Source organism: Crassostrea angulata, unplaced genomic scaffold, assembly GCF_025612915.1.
Source record: "Crassostrea angulata isolate pt1a10 unplaced genomic scaffold, ASM2561291v2 HiC_scaffold_167, whole genome shotgun sequence".
Classification (NCBI taxonomy): Eukaryota; Metazoa; Mollusca; class Bivalvia; order Ostreida; family Ostreidae; genus Magallana; species Magallana angulata.
The window spans coordinates 542,424-561,822 of record NW_026441720.1 but is presented as its reverse complement, the minus strand read 5'-3'; the positions used below and the strand labels follow the sequence as shown (position 1 = coordinate 561,822).

General features: G+C 29.3%; 1 protein-coding gene across 1 annotated transcript in view; it reads right to left on the bottom strand.

Annotated features, from left to right (window-relative positions):
- Nucleotides 1-1,039: 1,039 nt before the first annotated feature.
- Nucleotides 1,040-19,399, bottom strand: part of LOC128169660 (hemicentin-1-like) — a 209,341-nt gene continuing 190,981 nt past the window's right edge. Inside the window, exons 5-15 of the mRNA XM_052835765.1 lie at nt 15,998-16,258; nt 15,323-15,610; nt 14,697-14,987; nt 8,906-9,034; nt 6,721-6,739; nt 5,610-5,662; nt 5,251-5,272; nt 4,968-5,032; nt 4,626-4,644; nt 2,060-2,145; nt 1,040-1,189 (exon numbers count right to left, since the gene is read on the bottom strand). Of these exons, the coding sequence (XP_052691725.1) occupies nt 1,122-1,189; nt 2,060-2,145; nt 4,626-4,644; nt 4,968-5,032; nt 5,251-5,272; nt 5,610-5,662; nt 6,721-6,739; nt 8,906-9,034; nt 14,697-14,987; nt 15,323-15,610; nt 15,998-16,258 (1,301 nt within the window). The 3' untranslated portion in view covers nt 1,040-1,121. The remainder of the gene's footprint in view (nt 1,190-2,059; nt 2,146-4,625; nt 4,645-4,967; nt 5,033-5,250; nt 5,273-5,609; nt 5,663-6,720; nt 6,740-8,905; nt 9,035-14,696; nt 14,988-15,322; nt 15,611-15,997; nt 16,259-19,399) is intronic.

Below are 19,399 nucleotides of genomic sequence, written 5' to 3'. Positions count from 1 at the left end.
GACAGAATGACCCTACTCTCACTGGTCAGATACTGACCGCATCAAACCACGTGACCATATCGTTAAATTTGATTGGCTATTAAATTTAATATGGGGAGAATTACACCATGGAATTTTTAACAATTACATAATAGGTCAGTGGGAGGTTTTTAGAGTAGGAATTTGGGCTAAAAATAGACGTGGACAGTGACCACTGCAGGGAAATTACATAATATGGCCAACGACCTCTACAAGGCCTGGGAAAGAAATGCAACATAACTAATCAAACATAAACATGAAAAATACAATAAATAAGCAAATAAAATTATAGCATTCAACTCATAAATACAATTATTAACATAATTGTTGTTTGATTGATTCCTTGCTACAGCACTTTTAATTTTCAAAACTTAGATTTAAAACGCAATATTTTCATATTAAGAATTTCAGCGAAAAGACTCTTTATCCTGTTTTTTACATATATAAATTGCGTAAACTTTTACAACATTAGAACGTCCCAGAAATAAGTCATTAGGGGTTTTCAAAACAGACTAAAACACAAATTGTGGAATAAATCTTAGGTGTAAAATATTTTGTATTGCATCTCAATAATAATATTGAAAACTTAATAAATCATTTCAGATCTGATCATGTGGATAGGCTACAGCTGTTCAGCTGTATTATATTTATATGGTTAATAAGGTATTATGTACAGTGTTATTTTCAGTATATATTTTGGGGTAGGGCCTTAAAAGGCGTAATTTTTTCACTTTTTCACTTATCACGAAGTCTTGTGAAGGTTTTTTAAATTTATTTTTGTGGTTTATTGTGTTGGGTGGAGGGGGATTGAGAGTCATTAGTGTACAAATCCCATACTTTCTATATGGAACAAGTAAATGATTGAAATTCATACAGGTAAAATGCAATAAATGGGATAAGAATTAATTATACAAAACAATGAAAGCCTTTCAAGTTTGAACTTCGAACACTAATAAACATTTATTCGACATAACGTCATTACTGTACATTCATGTAATATTCATGTATGTTAGTCATTAAACCATTACATGGTCAATAAGAAGACAAAGACATCTTTTGCAATACTTCAAAGAATGATTCAGACAAATTCCGGTTGTAGTGGTTTACTTCATAAATGATGTGTTAGCATATTCTTCAGCTTTTTGGGTCACAGATTTCTCATCACTTGATTCTACAAAACATTCCAACAATTCAACAAAAGTTGACACTATGATTTGAAGTACGTATCAAATGGATAAATCTATATATACATTATTTATATACCTTACGAGATCTACGTGCTTTGAAGGAACATAGTCACGATTTGAGCTAAACTTTGTTGTTTCTTGTATATAATGCATAAAAATGCTTTATAAAGGTTTTTTTGTAAAGAAGAACCAAGTTTAGATGATGGCTGTTATAACATGAGCGAGATACAGTCTTCAAAATTCTTCAATTCTTTGTTTTTGTAGACAAAGATCGTGCTAATATTTTATAGTTTTAATTCATGCAGTTAATATAAAATCAATATATTAATTGATAAACTAATATACTACTGCACAATCTATTCTGATATCTTCAAATAATAATCAAAACAATCATTGTTTGATTCTGTAATGATACCGTTACAATGAGTTCCGATGCGAGCATTGGTGCTAGTGCAACATATGATTAATTGAATACTTCAGGTGCATATATGTAAAAAAAAAAAAAAAAAAAAAAAGTAGGGTTTACCTAAAAGATGCAACAGCGTAAAATTTTTTTTTATTACATTTCTTCTCTTGTTTTTAACCATTATTTATGATTTGAATGCTACTCTGTATAAATTTGAAAGTTTCTTTATATCAGCAACACTACGAGTTTCCTTTATTGATCAATGAGAAGAACTGCCGTTCTATTCTACGTCGGTTAATAGACTTCTTTACATAGGAATAAAATTGGAACTACATCCAAACTGTTTGTAATAAGAATGGCAGATAAGGTTAATGTTTTATGACAACGTACATTTGTATTACAACAGCTGAAAAAAATAAAACAATTGTTGTCAAATATTAAATTGTACCTTTACTTTTCAGTGGTATCATCATCTTGATAGCTTTTCCTTCACCATCATTATCAACACTTTTTTGCAATTTTTCATATAATTTTCTACAATCAAATTATAACAAATGTTTAAGACTCTTTCTGGCATATATGAATCAAGCAGATGGATTGATGAAGATTAGATAGATAGATAGATAGATAGATAGATAGATAGATAGATAGATAGATAGATACTCGTTTTTTCCTCGGGTGGGGTCCTTCAAGACCAAGGTCTTTCAGTTGTGGCGGTTTTTAACCCCACCTTTGCAAATTAATTTGTCATTTATTCAATGATTTTTTCTTCTTTAATTTATTGTTTTCAATCAAAACAATACAAATTCGGTTCATTGAATAAACGACCCTTACCGCAATCTGTTGTTCTATTTCATTGCAAATGAACTTGGACTCATTGGAAGATTTTTTATTCAGTTACTTGTTTTGGGTAAATTGCTTGTAGCAACAAAGATTAAAGTTGGGCAAAATTAATAAAGTGTTTCTCTTGGAAATGCTTATGTATTATATTTATGGAAAAATATGGTTGACAAAAAACTAATTTTATTGTAAATTAAATCATTTTTGGCAACAAAGTTTGTAATAATATACTTGTGTGTTTTTTATTATTATCTCTTTGTAAGTCAAGCTTGTAAAATAATGTTTGTGTGCATGTAAGGGGGATGCTAATTAACAACCATGGTCAAAATACTTTGTCATGTTACAGATGGTAATTTGCATCTGTGCATAGCAGGTTCACTGGGGGTAGGTTTCAAGATTGTTAAACATAATAGATCAATTAACATGTCCAGCATCCAATCATCTTTTGTAATAAATTATTGTCTTATCAGAACCTGGTACATGTAAATTCTCTCATTCTTATTTTCTCTGATTTTGCTGCTGGATGTAAATTTTTCCATGAACTTTGTTTTACCCACCCACCTACACCCTTTACATATGCACGCACATTATATCATAGTCAAATGTTGTTCTAACTTTCATTGAGTATTTGAACTATTGTGAGTTGGCGGTTTTTAACCCCACCTTTGCAAATTAATTTGTCATTTATTCAATGATTTTTTCTCCTTTAATTTATTGTTTTCAATCTAAACGATACAAATTCGGTTCATTGAATAAACGACCCTTACCGCAATCTGTTGTTCTATTTCATTGCAAATGAACTTGGACTCATTGGAAGATTTTTTATTCAGTTACTTGTTTTGGGTAAATTATTTGTAGCAACAAAGATCAAAGTTGGGCAAAATTAATAAAGTGTTTCTCTTGGAAATGCTTATGTATTATATTTATGGAAAAATATGGTTGACAAAAAACTAGTTTTATTGTAAATAAAATCATTTTTGGCAACAAAGTTTGTAATAATATACTTGTGTGTTTTTTTATTATTATCTCTTTGTAAGTCAAGCTTGTAAAATAATGTTTGTGTGTATGTAAGGGGGATGCTAATTAACAACCATGGTCAAAATACTTTGTCATGTTACAGAAGGTAATTTGCATCTGTGCATAGCAGGTTCACTGGGGGTAGGTTTCAAGATTGTTAAACATAATAGATCAGTTAACATGTCCAGCATCCAATCATCTTTTGTAAAAAATTATTGTCTTATCAGAACCTGGTACATGTAAATTCTCTCATTCTTATTTTCTCTGATTTTGCTGCTGGATGTAATTTTTTCCATGAACTTTGTTTTACCCACCCACCTACACCCTTTACATATGCACGCACATTATATCATAGTCAAATGTTGTTCTAACTTTCATTGAGTATTTGAATTAATATGAGTTGGCGCGTTTAAACCCGACCTTTGAAAAGTAATTTGTCATTTATTCTGGCTTTCATTGAGTATTTGGATTATTGTGAGTTGGCGGTTTTTAACCCCACCTTTGCAAATCAATTTGTCATTTATTCAATGATTTTTTCTTTTTTAATTTATTGTTTTCAATCTAAACGATACAAATTCGGTTCATTGAATAAACGACGTTTACCGCAATCTGTTGTTCTATTTCATTGCAAATGAACTTGGACTCATTGGAAGATTTTTTATTCAGTTACTTGTTTTGGGTAAATTATTTGTAGCAACAAAGATCAAAGTTGGGCAAAATTAATAAAGTGTTTCTCTTGGAAATGCTTATCTATTATATTTATGGAAAAATTTGGTTGACAAAAACACTTTTTTGCAATTTTTCATATAATTATCTACAATCAAATTATAACAAATGTTTAAGACTCTTTCTGGCATATATGAATCAAGCAGATGGTTGGATGAAGATTAGATAGATAGATAGATAGATAGATAGATAGATAGATAGATAGATAGATAGATAGATAGGTAGATAGATAGGTAGATAGATAGATAGATAGATAGATAGATAGATAGATAGATAGATAGATAGATAGATAGATAGATAGATAGATAGATAGATAGATAGATGAATACATGTAGATAGATAGATAGATAGATAGATAGATAGATAGATAGATAGATAGATAGATAGATAGATAGATAGATAGATAGATAGATAGATAGATAGATAGATACGCATTTTGTCCATGATTATCTGTAATATAAAATTAATATTAAATAGTGTTAATGCAAATTTTTACAAAGACATTATATTAAACAGAACCATTAAAAATGCGAATTTTCTTTACAAATTTGTCCTTAATAGATATGGTTGAACCCTTTATTAAATACATTGTGTATTAGTGTAGAAGTTATTTAATATTTGTTCATCTACGATTATTTGAATTAATATGAAAAATTATCACAAAAAATCAAAGTTTTTAAACCATCATTTCGGTTCATAAACAAAATAAAATGCATAATTTAATCAAAATAAGAAAGATTTTCTATCGACTTTTATTGAAATATTTGCAATACCTTTTTTCAAAACATCCTCGTATTGGCTAGCGCTTTCTCTTGATACTAATTCGTCATACATGTTCCTGCAATAAACGCATGATTACTTATTTTTTAACAGAATACTTCCTGCATACGATTGTTGTACATATCAAATGTAATAAAACGATGAATCATTTAAATTTACATATTACAAAGTGACATTAATATGATGTTTGTATTGAATGAATATCTACAAAAGAGTAATCGTAAACAAAATTAGCCATACAATGACAAATTTAGTATTCACACCAAACTCGCACACCTTTCAGCATGTTCCTGTTGTTCTGAAATGGAACAATTAGACTTTTTAACAATCTGTTAAAAATGTCATTTAACATTTATATTTTTAAACATATATGCATCTGTACAAAGATAACTTTAGACAAATTAGGCCTAGTAGGCGTTTTGTATAAAATAATGGTTGTTCTTTAAAGGAATTTGACAGACATATATACTTTGGATTTTACTTTGAGTTTTAAACAACCAACTCGATTTCTTAATGAAATAGTTTCAATTCCTTTTTCTTACTTTATATAGCTATCAAATGACTGCAGTGGAATTGTTTCAGATAATTTTTTAAAAGATTATAATTAAAATTGTATTTTCAAATTGAGTCTTTACCTTTTATGGTTGTATAGTTGGATGTTTCTTTGTTTTGGTCAACTTTTATATCTCTAATTTAATTAAATATCACTTAATTACAAATTAAATAATTACAAAAGTATACGAATAAAACATGTAATTGTTTCAAAATACTACGACATTGTGTTACGTAACTGAGCAATTTATTATTAATACATCATACTTAGAACTTCAAAGAAATTATATATTCACAATATTTTCCACTAGCATTGTAAAGTTTACACGCCCGTCTATCATGTGAGAATTTTTCCCCCAAAACAGAAGAACTTTATATAATTAAGCTACAAAGTAGATTCTAAATCAATGAAAACTTAAACGTCAAAAAGAATTATTCACATAAATGAATCTTTTTTTTTTGCACAAAAGCATATACAAAAATTTGGTTAGCTGTAGAAATGTAAAAATTAAGGTTGACGAACCGTAGAGCTACAGTTCCATTCATACAAAACTGTACATTTATTGCGCTGAAAAGTTGCACACTGTTTTAGACTTAATATAACATCATTTTCATAGGAATATATTCTGTAAACATTTTCATGATAAAAAAATAGCTGAGACATTTTACTATAAATGGCATTACTATTCTTGCCTCTGAAAATTTTTTAACCATCCTCACCAGTTCCGAAAAAAATTGTCTGGTTTGTTGGCAGGTAAAAACGGTGACTATTGATCCCAACCTGAATTTAACATACGTCACTTATCGAAGTCGGTTCGGTAGTTAGGGAAACGTTTAAGGCAATTTAAGTGATCAAACAGTATCAAAATGGCTCATAAATTTTTGGTATGAAAATATTATATATTACATTCCTAATTTAGTTTAATAAGACTAAACCGTGCGAAATATATATATATATATATATATATATATATATATATATATATATATATATATATATATATATATATATATATATATATATATATATATATATATATATATATATATATATATATTTATATATATATATATATATACAGTTTGTTTGCATGTATGGAACTGTAGCTTTATTGTCCGTCAACCTAAATTTTCCGTAGAGCTACAGTTCTGCAGTTAAAGTTTGGTAAGATCTTGTATTTAAAAAAAACTTACATATTTCTTTTTTCCAATGCTACAATGAATCAATAAAAATATTTTAAAAGGTTAAGGTTGCTTGACACGCCAATATATTAATTAATCTTTTATTAAATGAGATTTACAACCACCCCCCCCCCCAAAAAAAAAACAAATTCTATATCATTTCTTTGTATTTTTAATAGAAACTGGAAAACTCGTTCTTGCTTCACACAATATATTTTAGAACTAAAAGGTTGGTCTCAGTTGGTGCATTATACTATAATCTAAAAAATAAACTTGAAAACATTTTTGATAAATCAAATATTAATGAAAATAGTTAATTGCCAATATTTTTTAAACGTATAGATAAAATCTACGAATCAACTGTCAGTCACATTAAACAATTGCTATAAAATCATATTTTAATAACAAATTGAAACGAAACTGTGAAATTCAAGAAAAAATGAACAATCTAAATTCGAACCGAATCCGATTGCAATTAAGGTTCCTCGAAACACCAATATTTTATTTGATATTTTAATAAAGAATCTTTTTTTAAAATATGATTTCACAAAACAGAGACCGATATCGGCTTTTAATTATTTAATGAATTTTTTGTATTTTTTTGGTTAGATTAGAAAAAAATGGTTTTGACTTCAAACAGATTATTTTATAGCTTAAATTTTGGTCTCAATTGATGCGTTGTATTATTATTAATAAATACATGAAAAAGATGGTCTGGTCAAGTTTTTAATTTTTTAATCAAAAAAATATTTCTAATAAATAAAATTGGTATTCTTTTTATTTCTAAAAGACAAATCTGAAGAAAAACAAATAGTCGCATAAAGCATTTGTCAAACAATGATATTTTACAAAGAAATTAAAACGAAAATGCAAAACTTTTAAAAAATTGAACCGATTTTGATTGAAAAAAAAAACCCGATCGCGATCAAAATCATTTTAAAACTTCATTAAAAATTTCACAAAAATACTCCAGTGATAGAAATTGATATAAGTTATTATATCATTGAAGAAACAATCCATTTTACAGCCAAACAACCAGGAATATTTGCAATATTGTAAAACGGTCCAACTTTATATGATTTTGTTCATGATCAGTCTATTTACAATAGGGATCGGTTTGGATTTAAGGTCATCAAACTTTTCTTGAATTTGAAAATTTTGTTTCAATTTCTTGTTGAAATATGATTGTAAAAAATCCTGTTTGCAGCCAAAACGATGTTTTCGGTTTCTATTAAAAGATACCCGAAAAAAAATCAGGGAAATTAATTGAAAGCCAATATTTGTCTCATTTGTGTAAAACTATTTTTTTATTGATCCATCAAATAATGCACTGGAGTGTCGGGCAACCTTAATATATTCAAAACAAAAGATAGGCTAGCATGTAACAGAACAATTAAACTTTCTTTTAAAATAATAAATCCAAATTGTAAAACACTATAAATTCAACTTTTAGTGGGTCACACACCGCATGCTAGGTGTTTCATGATTTAATTAATTGTTGCGGATAACTCGGTTACAGGTGATTTTAAAAACGACATTTTAAGGTGCATTTTATTAAAACGAAGACCCCTAGCATACATGTACCTTGTATTTCATATATCTATGAAGCTGAAGCATTTGGATTCAAACTTATAGCGGCCTTTTTTGCTTACCGTTTCAGATGCTATGTGCTGACTATTTCGTATAAACACGCATGTCAAATGATAACCAAACTTATTTTTTAAATGAATGCAATAAATCTTTAAAACTGAATTATTTCTTTGCAGATTTGTTCAAGATTTTCCGGATGTTTAAGTATTTTGGTCCGTTTATCATAGTTGCAAACAAAATATATATATAAAAAAAACAAAAAAAAACAATATTGTGAAATCTTATTTTGACGTTTAACATATTTAGAAGTTTTGATAATTCACTTCTTCTTGATATTCGATCAAATTGAGCTTCACTACTGATCGTTTTACAAAATTAAGCAGCGATTCAATAGTCTTTGGACAGTGAATATCTAAATGATTTTAGTGTTAAAATATAATTGATATGATTCTTCATAATTATGCTGTTAGAGAATTGTGTCAAATTACATGTAGCCTTCACAGTGCACGTGGATGTGAAAACATAAACTATGACAAGTCAGCTTAGAATAACTGACCATGAACAACATGATTTGTGGTTTGGAAAATATGAATAAACACTGTATTACCTTTTTTAGATATATAGATACATGTGTATCGTCTGTGAACAAAAAACACAAGAATCGGTATAATCGTGACCAACAGCAGCGCCCCTCCAACACTTCCAGCAACTATCCCTGTCAGAGAGCTTGCTATTTCTGTAAAAAGGCATTCATGATTCCATTAGCTAATTTTCATAGTGAAATGGAGCGGGGTTTTATTTATAAAATTAACGCACCGCAAACAATGATAAAAGTTAAAAAACTGATCAATATATAATAAACATGCACACAACGTCGTTTTAACGGCAATTCAACAAAGATATCGTGTTGCGATGCAAATTACCAATATTCACCTTCATTTTTATGGTTTTCTTGTTTTGGGGGATTTTTTAAGGTCTTCCGTTTCCAATGGAAGACCTAACTGTTATTGCTTTGTTTTGTTTTTTTCCTATTATTGTTATTATTAGTTTTTTTCTGTCACGTTTTCTCAAAACGCTTCAGTCGATTTTAATTAAACTTTCAAATCTTATTCATGAAAAAATTTGTAAAAATTACACGAGATTTTTTTGGTTGTCACTTCCGTTCCCGCAATATTAAAAATTTTATGTTTTTGTTTGTTCACGATTTTCCTCCAAAAGTAATAAAGATAAAACTTTCAAATTTTCAAATATGGTAGAAAAGTCACGGCCTTTTGTATATCCGAACGTCTGTCGTCACTTCCTGTCGTCACCGAAAGAAAATGAAAAACCTTAAATTTTTAATTGTTTTGACATTAATTTTTTTTTATTCGATAGAGATGCTCTTTAAACTTCCGAATAAGAAATTTCTTTTAAAATCGATCCACGCATTCTCAAGATTTTGGGCTCCAAAGTTCTGAAGTGAGAGTCAGCGCAGTTCAGTCGTTAGAGTGGTGGACTTGTTTCCAGGCGAAACAGGTACAGTTCCCTAGTGCCGAATATATAATCTCTCTTAATTGTGATAAGATTTATGATTTTATGTTTGAAATAACACATTTTACCTTTTTCATTTTAATATCATCAAAAATCACAATAATAGCGATTTTTTAAAGTCAGTTGATATTTTGCTAGAATATATAAAAAAAAGTGGGTCTTTCGTTTGATTTTGAATTAACCAGAAGTGACGAACGATCGTAGTTTTACCTGATTGGCCCTAGAAATTCAAAAATCTATCATTCCTGAAACTTTCAATTTTCTATCTTTAATCGTTTTTGCGAAATAGGGAGGACAAGATAACTTTTTACAAAAAGAAAAACGAATATAACGGCCGACCGGAAGTGACGTCATCAACAAAAATGTACATGATAAAAGACCTTAATATTTTGTATTATTCGTAAAAATTTCATAAAAATCCATTGTAGCATATTTGAGATATTTGAGTTTTAAGAAAAATGTTAAGAAAAAAAAAGAATAATAATAGTGAAAAATAGAGAAAAAGAAACCTAACAAAAACAATAGGGTCTTCCGTTGGAAACGGAAGACCCTAATTAAGATTTTGTTTTGCATTATAGAAGCAAAGTTTTTGATCGTAACAATATCTATCTGAAAAACTCATTGCCAAACCCATTTATTAGATAATAAAGGATTTATATTCATTATCTGATAGTGGGAGGGGTGGGGGGGGGGGGGTAAATTCTGAAATTGTATCGATTATTCATGGCATCTTACAGGCTGGGGCGAATTACATTGTAAAGTAATGCATTACATTACCATTACTTCATGAATTTGGGCATTAAATTACCATTACCATTACTTAATTTTCTTGAAGTAATGCATTACATAACCATTACATGAGTAAAGTAATGCATTACCATTACTTTGTGAAAAGTCAATAAGTTTGTTTGTTGCTATGTGGTCCCGTTGCCATGGTAACCAAGGGTAAAGATGTAAAAATAGCATTTTAATGCTTATTTGAGAACATATTGTGAGTAATGTGCAGAACTTGGGGTTTCCAGGGTAGAATATATTATCAAAAATAGTTGTCATTTTTCAAAAGAGAGGAAAAAAATTCATGGAGCAATGCATATTTTTAGAGCGTTTCCATGGTTACTAAACAGAAATTTTAAAATCTCTTTTCTTCATTTAATTCGAATAAAAGGTGCAAATCTTGATTTTTTTGGTAAACACTTTTAATATTTTGCAATTAAAAATTTAAATATGAAAATTGAGAACCCTTGCTATGGTAAAAAGCTTAAAAACAAGGAAAATAATAATATTTTTAGGCATCTTTGAATGGATATTATTCACTTATAATGAATAAATATATAAAATCAAGTTTTCTTTAACAAAAACTGCGTTGCTATGGACTTTTCAAAAAGTAAGAAGTTCTGTGTGATTTTTTACGCAACTTAATTTTCCATAGCAACAACACGTCTCTGTTGCATAACTAAGCTTTTTGTGGTATATAATGAAAATTTAGAAATATTTTCACAAGTTCCAACTAAAACAATTGCAAAAAAAATTTATTTGCGGGAATTTAAGCATATCAAAATCATCCTTAATTTCTCCGTTTTACTATTTTTTGACTTTGTTGCCACAGCAACAGATGTCAATTTTTATGATAAAATAAATATAGCATGGACATTGAAATTGATTTAAAAATTTAACAGTTTTCCATTTTGGCTTATTAAAAACCGCAAAAAACTGATTACAAAAATTTGTAACGGTTTCCATGGTTACATTTCAAAAGTATTGGTCAATTTTCTGATAAAATTAAAAAACTGAATGTTTTATGTCTTTGATAGTTTACATTAGTGGGCAAAACCTTCTAATATGATTTCAAAACCTTCTAATATGGCTTCAAAGTAGGTAAGTTTTGCGATTTTTCCATCTTCAGTCTCGATTACCATGGCAACGGTTACCCCTAGCAACCAACTTTTAGTGTTTTTTGCGTTTTACACCTAGGTGCGTCCATGTATGAAATATAAGGAAAATTGGTGACTATGCGTGGCCAGACCCTTCTATAAATCTTTGATTCTGACATAGAATTGATCTTACAGGCTGGGGCGAATTACATTGTAAAGTAATGCATTACATTACCATTACTTCATGAATTTGGGCATTAAATTAACATTACCATTACTTAATTTTCTTGAAGTAATGCATTACATAACCATTACATGAGTAAAGTAATGCATTACCATTACTTTGTGAAAAGTCAATAAGTTTGTTTGTTGCTATGTGGTCCCGTTGCCATGGTAACCAAGGGTAAAGATGTAAAAATAGCATTTTAATGCTTATTTGAGAACATATTGTGAGTAATGTGCAGAACTTGGGGTTTCCAGGGTAGAATATATTATCAAAAATAGTTGTCATTTTTCAAAAGAGAGGAAACAAATTCATGGAGCAATGCATATTTTTAGAGCGTTTCCATGGTTACTAAACAGAAATTTTAAAATCTCTTTTCTTCATTTAATTCGAATAAAAGGTGCAAATCTTGATTTTTTTGGTAAACACTTTTAATATTTTGCAATTAAAAATTTAAATATGAAAATTGAGAACCCTTGCTATGGTAAAAAGCTTAAAAACAAGGAAAATAATAATATTTTTAGGCATCTTTGAATGGATATTATTCACTTATAATGAATAAATATATAAAATCAAGTTTTCTTTAACAAAAACTGCGTTGCTATGGACTTTTCAAAAAGTAAGAAGTTCTGTGTGATTTTTTACGCAACTTAATTTTCCATAGCAACAACACGTCTCTGTTGCATAACTAAGCTTTTTGTGGTATATAATGAAAATTTAGAAATATTTTCACAAGTTCCAACTAAAACAATTGCAAAAAAAATTTATTTGCGGGAATTTAAGCATATCAAAATCATCCTTAATTTCTCCGTTTTACTATTTTTTGACTTTGTTGCCACAGCAACAGATGTCAATTTTTATGATAAAATAAATATAGCATGGACATTGAAATTGATTTAAAAATTTAACAGTTTTCCATTTCGGCTTATTAAAAACCGCAAAAAACTGATTACAAAAATTTGTAACGGTTTCCATGGTTACATTTCAAAAGTATTGGTCAATTTTCTGATAAAATTAAAAAACTGAATGTTTTATGTCTTTGATAGTTTACATTAGTGGGCAAAACCTTCTAATATGATTTCAAAACCTTCTAATATGGCTTCAAAGTAGGTAAGTTTTGCGATTTTTCCATCTTCAGTCTCGATTACCATGGCAACGGTTACCCCTAGCAACCAACTTTTAGTGTTTTTTGCGTTTTACACCTAGGTGCGTCCATGTATGAAATATAAGGAAAATTGGTGACTATGCGTGGCCAGACCCTTCTATAAATCTTTGATTCTGACATAGAATTGATCTTGATATCCAACACAGATATTGAAACATATATTGAGAGAAAGAGAGAGAGAGAGAGAGAATATTTTCAAATGGGTTATAATATTTAAGTAAGATCTAAGCTTCCAGAGATCATGGTTGGACCATGCATTCTCTTAAGTGCATTTTTTTTTGGCTTTTAAGGATGTATGGTTTTTTATCTATGCTAATAGAACACAGCACAGCCAAGAGCAGGGTGGGGATTGGGGTGTTAAGCACCTCTTAAAACAATATATTGTTTTGATACTTAGATTATCCTTGGGGCATTGTGTGTTGTTGACATATTCTTCACAGTAAAGAATTCATTTAATGCACAACTAATTGGAGCAATTTTTTCAAATGATATAAAATTCTTAATAAGAACACTCTTAAAATGTTGTGAAATGGTGTTGTTTTAGCTAGTTATATTGACAATTTAAGAATGAATTTTTAAATTTTATTTATCATAAAACTAAAATATTTCTATCTCAAGAATTAATTTTTCTTTAAACCAATTTTTAATCAAATACAATTTCAGTTATTCAATTCAACACAATTTTATGAGAATGACCATGCATAAAACAGCATAGTCATATTAATGCAAAGTAATGCCATGTAATGCCAGCATTACACTAGAAAGTAATGAATTACATTACCATCACTTGTAATGGTAAATTTGTGGCATTACACATTACTAGCTTTATTTGAAAAAATGTAATGCATTGCAATGCATAACCATTATATTTAGCATTACCCCAAGCCTGGTATCTTATTAAAAACAGAAATCGCACTGAAGACCTACTCGTTACTCGTAACGAGATCGTATCTAGTTTTTATTCTTTTTAACACCGTTGTATCAATGTCGTAGCAATGTTCAAAACACGAATGGATAAATATTTTAAGATATTGAACTAGCTATGCATGTCTGCAGAGCGCACCAACTCGTTTACCAAGCTGCTCTATCAATTCAAATTTTGCTCATACAGAAAGTTCATGAAGTCTAATATTTAACATGTAATATCAAAAATAATTAAAACGTCAAATATATGATTGCAGAACATCCAGTTAATTGGTATTGTGTATTTTAAACACATTTTCAAAAACAAATAGAATATTTTTAAAAGAAGGAAATTCATATTAATTTGCATTATGTGCTGAGTATGGGTTTTGTATAAAGACTTAATTATGGCAAAGCAAGTTTAAACATGGTTGTGATATTCGTAGAGTTATATTTGGTTAATATAAATTTTCCATTAATACTCATCCTTTTTTTGTTTTTCTTTCAACGTTGAAACAACGTTTTTGTGTTGGTTGGATAAATAGTTAAACATTATGTGAAATAAGTGAATACATGTATTACCTAGAAATTAATTTGTTTTATAATTCATTCTAGCTATTTGAAAACTGAAAATTCTTATGTATGATATGTAATATGTATCACACTACACGGGAAGAGTACTAGTTGACAAATGTTTCAATATAACCTTTTACTGTGGTGCAGCTCATGGCTTTTGAGGAAATAGATCCATAGCTGTTCTTTGCCGACACTGAAAACCAGTACGTCACCGACGGTTGAAGGCTGCCTACGTAAGTAGCATGAATTTCATTTTGACCATTGTCGTTAAGGTTATAGTAGTGACTATTTCCATCTTGGCCACTCAGAGTAATCACAGTAAAATTCTGAGTGTCTCCGCCATTGAATGACGATATCCATTGTACTATGGCTCCTGTTGCTTTACATGTTACTTTTATGTTTCTGGGAAGGTCTGGTCTTCCTTTATATACACAAAAACAATAATGTCAATTAAATTAAACGGTAATATAGAGTTTCGAAATGCATACTAGTATATATATATATATATGTTTAATAGATGTTTCTTTCCAGTGAATAAGGCAGTATTTGAAAATCTTAAATAAGCTAAATACATGTACTTCACAAATGTCAGTTGTTTGCCTACAATTAACAGACTTCACTTGTTCCACATAAAAAACAATTTCAATCAATACACATCCAGGGAATAAATTAAAGCAAATTTTACAATTAAACAAAATTACAGTGTCCTAAACAAGATCAGTTCCATTTTACAAATTGAATAAGTTATCCTCTTACTTTGGTTAATTACATTCACAATTACGGTTGTTTCTCCAAACATGTTGCGAGCTCTTAAAAAATAAACTCCAAAGCTACTTTTTTCAACAACATCTTGTCTAATTCTAACGGTGAAGTTATTGACTTTATTTTCTATTATAGTAGTTATCATCTGATCGTTTCTTGTTCCGTTTTCATATTGTAATTCGTAAAAAGGTTCTGGATATGCAATTATCGTGGTTGAAAATTCAATTCCTGTGGTGCAAGTAGCTGCCAGTGTTATATTTGTGATATCTGGTGTAGGTTTACCTAAGAAAAAGCACAATATACAAACAAACATTTAATTTGGATTTGTATCTTCATTTTGGTTTAAAAGGTTCTACAGAGAATAGTATTAATCCATAGTAAGATGCAGGGATTTTTTTTCTGTATACAAAAATGAACTTTTACTGAGGAATTTCTAATATTATTACATATTGATTATGTATTAATTCATTTTGACAATTGAAATATATTTTAATTATAATTAGTTATTGTATTCCAATATTTCCATTAGAAATAATGATGAGCATAGAATATTGATATACTATTACTGTGTCTGCAAACACTGAAAATGATACCGTGACGGTTATGCAATATTCTTACAGAAATAAACTTTGATTCTTTCGAGTTTAAAGTGATAATAAAAGATCTTACAGTTCACAATTAGTTCCTCCATTGCTGTCACTGTATTCCCGATTCCATTACTGACCACAAGGGTATAGTTCTTGGTGTCTGTACACGTAGTATTTTCTATGGTGTATGTAGCGGTTGTCACTGACGTCTGAGTTTTCAAAAGTTGTGTTCCATAATACCAAGACGCATCGGACAAAGGGTTGCTTACTATATCTCGAATAAGTGTGATTTTCTCACTCTTATTTACTATTTGAAGAGATCTTTTCTCTATCGTTGGCTGGTCTAGAATTATAGTTACCAATAACAAATAGCAATTTTTTAGTTTGATAAAAACAATTAAAGTCTTTGCCTACAATACAAAATGCTTAAGTATTGTCTTTAATATGTAGATATCTAGAGGAACAAAAATAATTTTAACAAAACTGTATTATACTATTTACCGATCCCATTATCTCTCTTCTACATATCTAAACATTTATACATGTACATTTTGATAAATTTTACTCTGATACACAAGAATGCATGATTTTATTTCTTTTTAAAGGTAAAAGCATGCTTTTGATTGTCATGAAATTAAATAAAAAGCAATTAATAAATCGTATAAAAGGAATCACAATTTTAAAAAGCATATTTCTTATCTCTAAAACTTGTTTACAACGTTGCCTCACGTAAACAAGAATTTTTTGTGGCATATTGGGCTATCCTGAATTTTACATAAGATCAACAAAAATGTGTCCTTAATTTAATGTTCGTGTGCAAATCAAGATAGTCTGGTTTTGCATTAGGTTTGTAAAATATGGTACGTCTCAACTGCAGTAAGATAAGATGTACCGTAAAACATGTTGTGGTTCATACATGTATTTAATGGTGTTGTTTATACATGTGTAAAATTGAAATATTAGTTACTATCTCTCATAATAGGATGAAAGATTAAGTATGTTCAAGATGGTTAATTGTAACTATTTTTATCATTTTTGGTGATGTTTTAAATAAATACACGTACCGGCCAGTAATAATACATGTGTCTAAATTTCCAAGATTTTCTCTTTCACACGCTTGCTTTTAATTTCTGTAGAAATTCACAGGAACGATACTGCTCTTACTGAGAATAAGAATGGGTAAAACCATTATCTTTTATTAATTTGGACATAATTTTTTTTTTTAGCATGAAAACTTGACTTATTGGTTTTTTTATTTACGTGGATGAATGCATGGCAGAGGTAATTATGATTATCAAAATAGTTAGGGAAACAGAATGAAAGCCGAAACTTAGGACATATTGTACATACTAATAATTGGCTAACCCAAAAAACATGCTGCTTCAAATGTATTAAATAAGTCCGCTTTATGTGACTTAATTATGGAGTTGTTTTTTAAAAATACATTTATTGGTTTTTCATAAACTGGTGTATCGTTTATATAAGAAGAAAAGTCATAAAAGGTTTATATTGGAATTAATACAGTGGTTTAATTGATAACAGTTGGTCATACAGTTTTTAAAATAAAATACATTATTCAGTTTTTGTATATGCTTGTTTGAAGTTAGAGAAATCGCTTTTACTGGAGACTGATATGATGTAGAACTCTTTTGTATTGAAAACCATACAAATCATATATTTTGACGTAACATCCACTATTCCAGTTTACTTATATGCCTACAATGTACACGGTGCTATGGAAATAACGCTGTATTATTCTCTCAGTTTCTCAAGTAATCAACCAAAAAAATTACGGTATAGTGATGATGTTAATATTCACATGTCAATTTAAATGATATAATTTATGTACATGCATAAATTGTACATTTTTATTGAATAAATGGCAGCCGTTTCTTCTATCTGTTAAAATGTGTTACCCAAGTCCAACTGAATAATTATATTATAATTGTAACCGTGATTTTGTAAAAATACATTCACAATTCCCTAAATTCGGAATTACAATATCGAAATAACGAAAACCGACACTTTCTGCGATGCTTGGCATCTGTTTACGGTACAGTAAAACGCGCTTATAACGAAGTACCAGGGACGGGCAATTTTACTTCTTTATAAGCGTAATTCGTCATATACATATATATGTAGGGATTGAAAATCACTTTGCTGTAGGTGTCAGTTTATAATAAACATGTTCGCTATAACTGTGTTTTACAATATTCTACAATTACGCGGATATTCCTTTAATATTATGACAACTCTGCGCAAATGTATTCGTCAAGTCAACGAACATGCTCTGTTTGTCATTGGTTTGTGATTTAGCGGAAAGTCAAAGGCAAAACATCAAGTCGATATTGTTCAATATTTTTCACAACTTGTTAGTTAAAGGGCGGTGCGTCTTTTTACCCCAATGAACCCCAATGAACCCCAAAGATACCCCAATGAACCCCAATGATACCCCAATGATACCACAATGAACCCCAATGATCCCTAATGATACCCCTATGATACCAAATGATATCCCAATGAACCCTAATGATACCCTACTGAACTTTGAAAAAACCAATGATATAAATATGTGCATAGTTAAAAGATATTCCGCGCAAGCATGTGAATAAACACCGTTTACTCATTAATATCATGGTTTTTCCCCTTTTTTGTTCAATTTGACCAAAAGTTTTCTTAATTCTTTTCTTAACTATTCTTTAAAATAAAAAAAAAAACCAAAACCATGGCTGAATATTTAGAGGAGCAAAACCAAACTGAAATGGATGATAATACATGTATATACAATTTTGTTCCAATGTCAAATTTCTCTATATTTTTTTTATTACTGTCCCAAATAAGAATTTAAATTTTTAAAAAGCAACTGGGGAGAGAGGGGTTCTCTCATTCAACTTTCCAATTTTCTGCATACATCATTTATTCGTAAACATAATCCGTTCATTGTTTACAAAACAGTGTAAGTATTAACTAAAATAAAATAAGTATTAACTACCAATCTGTCGTTAATTATCTCGTAATTATCAGAAAAAATCTCGTTATTACGAGTTAATGTTCTCGGAATTACGAGAAAAGATCTCGTTCTTACGAGAAAAGATCTCGTAATTACGAGTTAATTATCTCGTATTTACGAGAAAAGATCTCGTTATAACTAATTAATTATCTCATTATTACGAGAAAAGGTCTCGTAATTATAAGAAAAGATCTCGTTATCATAAGAACAGATTTATATAAAACGCGTTTCTGAAAGTCGACTGGTTCACCCTTTCAGTCTATCACATGTCATGTCAACATGCAACATAAGTATGTTGGCATGCAAGAAAAAAGAAATCAATTAAGAATTATAGAAAATCTTAAATAAATCTCAAATATCGCCCAAATGTGACATCGAAGATGGTATCATATCTAATAGCTCATTAGTATACTGGAATGGAATTGAATCTTGTTTCACTCAATATATGGAGTGTATGTGTTAATTTTTAATTAA